The 9,077-nt window shown below is 54.1% G+C and overlaps 1 protein-coding gene across 1 annotated transcript in view; it reads right to left on the bottom strand.

Moving 5' to 3' along the window:
• The window catches only part of IMPDH2 (IMP (inosine 5'-monophosphate) dehydrogenase 2), a 12,096-nt gene that overhangs the window by 1,225 nt on the left and 1,794 nt on the right, over window positions 1-9,077 (bottom strand). The window contains exons 2-9 of the mRNA XM_009997026.1: window positions 8,854-9,060; window positions 6,588-6,675; window positions 5,810-6,009; window positions 5,060-5,150; window positions 4,294-4,389; window positions 513-656; window positions 205-349; window positions 2-106 (exon numbers count right to left, since the gene is read on the bottom strand). Coding sequence (XP_009995328.1) covers window positions 2-106; window positions 205-349; window positions 513-656; window positions 4,294-4,389; window positions 5,060-5,150; window positions 5,810-6,009; window positions 6,588-6,675; window positions 8,854-9,060 — 1,076 coding nt within the window. The remainder of the gene's footprint in view (window position 1; window positions 107-204; window positions 350-512; window positions 657-4,293; window positions 4,390-5,059; window positions 5,151-5,809; window positions 6,010-6,587; window positions 6,676-8,853; window positions 9,061-9,077) is intronic.

Here is a 9,077-nt window from a genome sequence, read left to right as displayed (position 1 = left end):
GGAATGCTGGATCCCAGCAATCAGGTATGGAACAAACATGTGGATGGAGCCCTTGTCCTGCACTGCACCAGAGACCCCTTGGGCCACTTTGATTTTGTCTGTCTCACTGCACGGGAACACAAGTCAAGGAAACGTGTCAAGGAAATCAGTGAAGCAGAGAAGCCTCAAAAGCTTCAGGGGCTGCCCAACAGCGCCATCTCTTACCTGAAATACCGGTTCTGGCTGCCCAAGTTCTTGTCCATGGCATCTAGTGAGCCCATGCCACGGTACTTCTTCAGCCTGATTCCATCTGAGAAGAAGTATTCACCTGGGGCCTCGGTGGTGGCAGCCAGGAGCGAGCCCATCATCACTGGCACAAGAGATCACCAAGAGCAGCACATCAGCAGCAGGAAGGTGGTGGCCACGGGGCCCCTGCGCACCACGGACCTCCCAGCAGCCACACGCCCGCGTCTCTGGAATCGTGCGCTAGGGAAACCTTTCCTAGGAGCCCGGCTGCCCAAGGTGCTGCTCACCTGTGGAGGCCCCGAGCGCCAGGGCCTTGGCGATGTGTCCGACCGTCTGGATCCCGCCGTCCGCGATGACGGGCACTCCGAACCTCCGGGCGTATTCCGACACCTTGTACACCGCCGTGGCCTGGGGGCGGCCGCACGCCAGCACTGCGGGGACACAGCAGGGAGAGGGTGGGCAGCTGGGCGGCGGGTCAGCCCTCCCCAGCAGGCCCTTCAGGCTTCCAGCACACGCATGCTCCAGCACTCGGGAACGCACAAATCCCTGGATGCTCCTTCCCTAGGCCGAGTTGCAAGAGAAGTGGGAGGCCCAGGAGATGCCTGCTGGGACGTAACAGCCCTCGACTTCCAAAAGCTGCGGGTGACCTTGGGACTGGGGTCTTTGACTGACTGCCTGGGATCAGCAGAGACTCCTGGCTTGTCCCAGTGCACAACAGATGTGTGGGGAGCTCGGGAAGGAAGTGGAGCAGATTTCAGAAGCCCCTCTCCAGAGCATCCCTGTCACATAACCATGTCCCACTGCTCACTTCCACCTAGCAGTGCTAGACTCCTTCTCCATAGACCCAGCAAGCTGCGTGATGTGCCTCTTGCATGGAAAGGCAGCTGCCTGGGAGAGCTGGTATGTATATATATGTATAGATGTATTTATATATATACATCTGCACACACACACAAACGCACATGCAGCGGTGGAATCGGGCAGGATGATTCGATGGCTTACAGGAAATAATTCATGTTCCTGCCCTGCAACACAGCAAGGATTCTATCAAGTTTAGCTGCCCCATGGGAAGGGAGTGAATAGCTTTGGATTTACCTGCTCTTTCCAGTTGCTAGCAGTTAGGGGCTTCCCATGGCACAAGGGGAAAACCAGCACCAGGCATGTCTGGTAACACACTGTCAGCCACAGGCATGCAAATACGCTGAGATCAGCTTCTCTCAGGGAGAATTCCCTTCCCCACAATTTAACTGGAAGCCTTTTCTCCAGTCGCTGTTAGTCCGAGACACCAGGTAAGATTATGGCCATGCAGGATTAGTGCTCAGGTGTGGCTGAGCCTGCCTGGCAGCAGCACTGGCAGCTCACATCCCTGGCAGAGGTTTGCCGAGGCCAGGAGTCTGCAGTTGCTCCACTCCCAGTGCTCGGCAGCAGCTGCTGAGAGAGGGAAGCCAGACTCCAGGCTGGGATGGTGGAAGAACTGATTTTAATGGAACACAAGTCGGTGTTAAGCTCGGGCTCAGCCAGCCAGGGAGCATCTGCAGCTGCAAGATGAAGGCTGTTAGTCTTAAAGAGATGGTCTCGCTCGGTACCACGCTGCTAAAGGCCACGCTGCAGCTGCAAAACGCTGCAAGGAAGATCTCTGTGGGGAGAAGCACCTGATTTTGGAGGGTCTGGAGCCCGCCGGGCTATGGGATTGTGCAGTAGGCAGTGCAGGGCCTGCAGACACCTCACAACAGCCACCACGGAGACCAGCCCTTTAGGGAGCAGCTCGGCTCAGGGCCCCTGGGCGCATCGCACCGTTCCGACTGCCCCAGCGCCCAGCGCCACAGCTTCAGAGCACAGGCTTCCAAAGCAGGGTTCAGAGCACACACACACCGAGGGGTCAGGGTGAGGGTTTGTCTGTTTTAGTGTATCTGCAAAGGGTGGCCCTACAAGATCATCTGCTAGAGAAAACCTTCCGGGAGCTTAAAGAGAAACCTCTTTCCTCTTTTGAGGTGCGTCAAATCTAGGAGAAAGGGAAAAACCCAAGGCTTGACTTGGGTGGCTGCTTGATCCAGCAGCATCAGAGGAGTACAGAGCAGACAAAACTGCACTCTGGGCTGGGCAGGGAAGGGCCCTTTCTCTCCACATGAGGATCAGGGGGATGTGGGGAAAGACATGGTTCTGGAATGCAGCTGCCAGGGCAGCCGCACGCTGTTCAGCTCCAGTTACCCCAGGAGAGCCAGCTCCAAGTGAAGCTTGGCCAGTGCACAACTTGCCCACAATAGGAGCCAGACCTAGAGCAGGATTGAGGACTGCTCAGGGACCACCTCCCAGCACTGGATCAGCAGGGACACGCCCCACTAGAGATCCAGGAGATGCAGCCAGGGGCTCCTAAGTTGGATTTTGGAGTGGAGGGTGCACAAGCCTGAGTGCCCCCAGCTTTGACTATTCAGACCCTGCTTTAGGAATTCAGAAAGGCTTCTCAGCTTCCATTTCAGATTCAAAACCAGTATCCAAAGCCACAAAACCCCAAGTGCATCTACAGCTAAATTATTCTCAAACAAGCAGTAGGGCCATGTGCAGCCAAATCAGGGTCCTGCTTCAAGACACATAATTAGGGTTGGGAACAGGGCAAGTGACTTACTATAGGTGCCCGTGACAGTAGAAGGGCATTTGGGGCTGTGGGACTTTAGGTCTGGAGGGATCTTTGGAGCAGCTAAACGAAAACAAACACACACATTTTAGAGACAGAAGAACAGCAGCAGAACAAAGGACCCCAGCAGTGACCTACTACTAGGCAGAGCATACGGTGTGGGACAGAGCTGACCTTGCAAACCCTTCCTAGCCCAAGCCAAGCCAGAGGCCAGATCCCAGATGGCAGCCAGCCGGGCCTGGCTGTGCACAGCACATGCTCACCCTACCCCAGCAGCCACCCAGAGAGGTGACCCCCTAACCCAAAAGAGAGAGTTCTTGCCAAAGAACTTGCCAAAGAGGGCCAGAAACCTGGGGAGTTGAGGTAAAGAGTTTTGCAACTACGCCTCCTGTGAAGCACAATGTTCTACTCTGTCCCTTCCCCAAAACCAGCACCCAACCCCACCTCCCCTGGCACCTGGGAGAGGCACCTTCTGGAGACCTTCACCATGCTGCAGAATGGAGCTCAGCAGGTCCACTGCCTTGGAGCCACATGTGTCCTGGCTCTGCTCTGGCTATGCAAATGTCACCTCAAGACACTGCAACCTCCCTAGAAAGGTGACCCAAGACAGACTGCCCTGGATGGGAAACCCCCCAGCCAGTGCTCCCATGGCAGGCAAAGCAGGAACACAGCCCAAGTTCAGAGCTGCTCGGAGCCTCCACACTGGAACTGGCAGAGCTACTGCACCTTCAGCCATCAGCTGTCCTCTTGCTGCCTCCTGTGACAAGGACCAAAGAGCAAAGCAGAGAGGGGCTGTCTGTGCTCGTGGCTGCAGCACCTTGCACTACCTCCGTGCACCTCACTGCCAGATTCAAAACACGACAGAGCCTGTCCTCAAGGGAGCCTTCCCTCAGGCCCTGGGGACATCCCTCTCCACCTTTTAGCTAAAGTGACACGGTCTCTTACCCACACAAGCTCTGGCTAACTGCAGAGCACAGCCAGAAGCCCCCTTTTGGGCTGGAAATTGCAGAAAGGCATTGAGCCCATCAGGACAACACTCAAGCATCACACACTGCTGCCAGAGGGCAGGGGAGTGGAGGCAGCCCAGTGGCCCTCGCCCCTCAGCACTGGGGATCCAGCCAGCCCCTCTCCCCACAGGGCAGCCCCCTCTCCCTGCCAGCCCATCCCACACTGAGCCAGCAGCTCCTGGGGCAAAGCCACGTGTGCCACACCAGCTCCACTCAGTCTCGGTCAATACTGGGAAATGCCTTTGCTGCTGCTGCCACCCCAAAGGTTTGACCCAGGTGACGAGAATGTCCTGGACAAAGGGGGTGAAACACGGACTGCTGCTGGACACTTGCCACGGGACAAGTTCATCCCCAGCTATGCTGCTTTTCAGCAGGGAATGGCTACTGAACAGGTGTCTTCAGCCTACACAGATGGCTGATCTCTCTCACCTTCCTGCGTGATGCAGATGGAGCCACTGCCCATCCCGACCCTCAGGGCATCGACCCCTGCGTCAATGAGGTTCTTGGCCTGAGCAGCAGTCACAACTGTGGGGAGCAGAAACCAGTTTGAAGAGAGACAAGCAGATTTGCAGGTGACACAGCTCTGCCATGGTGCTTTCCCCATGGCTGCAAAATGTCTCCTACCCCGGGCACCAGGCTGTGTCAGAGCCAGGCCTGTCTGCAACAGCAGCACTGAGCTTTTGTCCCCAGCAGGTGAGATGACACTGGCCTTGAGCCTACTCTGCAACACGCTCACAGCCAAAGGCTGAGGTAGCAGAGGCCACCACATGGTGCCAAGTGCTCTTTGGGCCACACCAGGTCAGGAGGGCAGAGCACAGGCTAACAGCAGCACCACTAACACACCAGTCAGGTAAAGACCAGGACTTCTGGACTCTGCTGTCAAGAGGCAGGGAAAAATTCCATTAGATTTCCACATTAAGCAACATTCATTATTACAAAAAATTTTAAACTGGTGTGTCAAAGCTAATGTGTAACAGGCTACAGAGGAGCATAGTGCTCTGTGCTGCAGAACAAAAGTTTCAAAATCTCTGCCCTGTGTCTGCAAAGTGGACTTGTTCTCTTCCACAAGCTAGAGGAAACCATTTTAAGTTCACATTTACTGAAACAATTGTTTCGTTCATGTCCTTGCAGCTCCCTCTATGTCTAAGAAACAAACATAATTTAAAGGCAAGAAGAGCCTTCAACACATGCCTACCATTTCCTCCAATAACTTGCAGGTTAGGGTACTTCTCCTTAATATATTTTATCATATTGATCTGGAAGATGGAGTTCCCCTGAGAGGAATCCTGGAACAGAAAGAAAATAAATTTCAACCAGAATTTTTTCAAAAGGTTACAAATACAATTCCAGAGAAGCCTCAGATCTTCACTCTGCTTACTGAGGCCTCTGCTAAGCTGGCTAACTGAGCAAAGTGACTCCCCAAATCAAGGACAGAAGCAGAGGAGAAGCTGCTGCAAATACAGGCAGTGTCAGCAGCACCTGAGAGCCTGCAGGCCAGGAGGGGCAAAGCAGAGCAGCTCTGGGTTGACCATGGCTGAACACGAGGCAGTCAAGAGAATAACACAGTAATAAACACCAAACGGTTGATGGGAAACTCTAAGAAGCCAAACACTCAAAACTAGCTAGGAATGTCAGAGACAATGGCAGCAGACTGCAAGAAGCATTTGCAGAAGACTCTGCACTGACTGTATTTCTCTCCTCAGCATTCAGATGCACCCTACACACGCCCTTGAGGCCAAAAAAGTTCCCAGGCAAGAGGAATCCCTCCTATTTGAGGTGTCCAATCTGAACAAGATTGAGAGGCCAACAAACTGCCATATTCTAACACAAAAGAGCCTGTCATGGAGACAAAAGTGCCACGCTGCTGCCCCCCTGTCAGAGAGATTAATTCAAACCAGATCCTCAGCCCACCCAAACCCCCCAGGCCAGAGTGATGGTTGCTCACCAGCACCACCACATCCACACCAGCCTGCACCAGGAGGTCCAGCCGGTACTTGTCATCTTCATGGGTCCCAATAGCAGCACCACAGAGCAGCTGCTTCTTGGAATCCTTAGAAGCCAGAGGGTAGTCCCGGTTTTTCTTGAGGTCAGTGCGGGCAATTATAGCCACCAGCTCATCATCTTCATTAACAATTGGCAGCTTGCCTTGGAACAAACAGAAAGAACATCACTGCAGATGTCTGCAGGACACCAACGTGAGCCCGGAGCAGTGCAGCAGAGCAAGAGTATCAGGCAGGCAGCAACTGGTACAAGGTGGAGACTCAAAGCAGTGTGTTATCTTGCTTGGCCACGGATACCAGCGGCCCAGGCTCAGGAAAGACAGCAAGGAGTTTGCAGGACTGGAGAAAGGACTCAGTATCCTCACACCAACCACAGAACAAGGGCATCTTTTTTAATAATTAGACCCACGGCACCAGGCTAAAAGTGAAACTACCAAACCTAACAGAGCTGAACTGAGGGCCAAAATGCAAAGGCCAGAGCAGAAAACTGATGCTGTGTGGCTGGGCAGCCAGGTGCTTGTCAGCTCCTGGGTTTCCAAGAATTCCTCAACTTCAAACAGATGTGAACTCTGTACCCTGGCAGAGGGCTTGGGCACTCTCTCCCCACTGTCCTCTCCTCGTGCTAGAATGCAGCCCTCCCACATCCCGCCCACGTTCACCCACTGCTGCTCCCAGCCCAGCAGCTCCAGGGCTGTCCCTCCCATCATGGGTGTTCTCAGGTACCTTTTTTACTCCTTTGCAGAATTTCATTTGCTTCTTTCAACATGACACCAGCTGGGGCCACAACAAGATCCTCCCGCTTTGTCATAATCTAGTGGGAGGGAGAAGATAAAAAGTCACAAGAACTCCTCTGCACTGATCCGAAAATACCCTGCCCCTCTGCCCACGTGAAACGCTCTGCAGCAGCCGTGTGGGTGCTCCACAGACAAAGGAGCCCACAGCACAGCAACACGCCTCCAGAAACACACAGGAACTGCCTCCAACGCTCTGTCCCCACGTAAGCACTGGCCCAGCAGTTTAATGGAAACAAGAGATGGCAGAGGCCTCCACAAGCTGGGGGGGAGCACCTAGAAACAAGGGACAACCCTTAGATGACCCTTGGTTGGGATGTCACCCAAACAGCCTTTCCTTTTAACAGAGCACAGGTAAATAAGGTCTGCAGACACCTCTGGAGTCCCAGGCTGTTCTGGCAGACACACCAGCCCAAAGCTCATTTTCAGGCAGCACACAGGCCCTGGAAGGGCTCTGCTCAGGACAACCCCCTGCTGCTGCTGGCAAGGGCGCTGCTTCAACCCAAACCAACACGCTCACCCACGCTCACTCTGGACAGACAAGCACCAAAACACAGTGGAAAGGAAGTGGTAATGGACACAAGAACAGCTGATGTGGTGGGTGTCCAGAAAATAGGTCAGCCAGTGGGAGAGGAGCCCAGAGGCAGGGAAATCTCCCCATCCTTGACACAGTGGAAAGGAAGTGGTAATGGACACAATAACAGCTGATGTGGTGTCCAGAAAATAGGTCAGCCATTGGGAGAGGAGCCCAGAGGCAGTGAAATCTCCCCATCCTTCGAGGTGCAGACACAGCCCCATGCAACCTGCTCCAGCTGAATGTGCCCTGAGCAGGAGGCTTGAGAAGAGACCTCAAGGCCCCTCCCCACCTGCAGTGTTCTGTGCTCACAGTCTTCATGTGGGATGTTCTCATCAAAGGTTACTCACAAAGATAAGGCAGAGCTAAAAGGGAACACACTGGCCCTCAGAGAAGGTAGATTAGTTGCACACAACAAAGAAAAGAAGGAATGCTTTAGTTATTTATATGGTAAAGCAGATGTTTTGCATCAGGAAAGAGGTTTACCCTGCCTGCATCTACCCAAAATCCTGTCTGTGACAGAATCCACATCTTAGGAGAAGCCTGAGGAATCACAGGCATATCCCAACACACTCCCTAAGCCTGCAGGATCCATGAGCTTCCCAAGCTACAGAAGACCTGTGTGTTTAACTGGATGGCAACAAATGGCTCAGCCCAGCTGGATGGGTAGTGGGGAGAGATCTAGGAGCCCATTCATCTCCTCAGCCTCACCTGGTGACAGAGGCAAGCACCAAAGCTGAGAGCAACCAGCTTCCAGCTCTGGAGCACATGGGAAGGACGAGAGGAGACTCTGATCTGGCTCCTCTGAATGGGACAGCATCACTTCCAAGGCCCATGTGCACTTCCATGACCTACTCCTGGTTTAAGATTCTTCCTACAGGTATTTATAGGCGATTTCAAACCAAACAGGGATTAGCATGTGATACCAGGTTTGGTCAGCAAGAGCTAAAAATAGTCCTGAGTCAAGAGCAGAGCCCGGCCGAGTGGCAGCAGCGGTGTAACCTGACAGTGCCCTGGAGCTACAGTTACACAGCTCCTGGAACAGGAGTGCCAGAACTAAAAGGGATTGGCATCATGGACAGGGTCCTCCTGTACGAGGGGAGTTCCACAGCACAGCACAAGTAGGGCCAGACTGGCAGTCTCCAGGTGCAGGGGGTTATTTTAAAGAGCAAGGAGCTTTGGTGCAGCACTCAGGGAAGGGAAGGGCAGTGCAGGAAAGGCAGAGTGGAGCTGAGAGGGCTTGCTGGGCATGATGCAGCTGCTGCTGCCCTCACCAGCACCAGCACGCCATGTGGGACCACAGCAGTGGCCAGGAGCACCAGGAATTCATGCCTGATTCAGGAGAGAGCACCAGCTGTGGAGAGGACAGCTTCCACCACACGGAAAGGTAAGCAAGCAGGAGCCACGTGGACACCAACTGCACAGCCACTCCCTGGTATCTGCACTGCAGGAGCCCCAGAGAGTGTCAATGAACGAGACACCCCGCCCAGAAATACAGCTAAAGACAGACCTGCAGAGCCAACGTGGAGCTGCTCCCTCCTGCTGGCACAGCATCCTCACAGCTCCCCCTCCTCCTCCTCCTCACACGACACGCATCCCCCAGCTGCTCACAAGCCCATCTCACCTCGCCGAGGGGCAAGTCGTGCTCTGACTCTTTCAGGAAATCAATATCCCGAGATGAAATGATCCCGACCAGCTTGCCCCCCATCTTCCCATTGTCCGTGATGGGAATCCCACAGAATCCGTGACGAGCTTTTGCTTCAAACACGTCTCTCACCCGGTCGTTGGGGCTCAGCACCACGGGGTCAGTGATGAATCCTTGCTCGTATTTCTGAAAAGCAGCAGGTT

Source organism: Chaetura pelagica, unplaced genomic scaffold (genome assembly GCF_000747805.2).
Source record: "Chaetura pelagica isolate M959 unplaced genomic scaffold, ChaPel_1.0 scaffold364, whole genome shotgun sequence".
Lineage (NCBI taxonomy): Eukaryota > Metazoa > Chordata > Aves > Apodiformes > Apodidae > Chaetura > Chaetura pelagica.
This window is presented reverse-complemented; position numbering and strand designations above follow the sequence as displayed.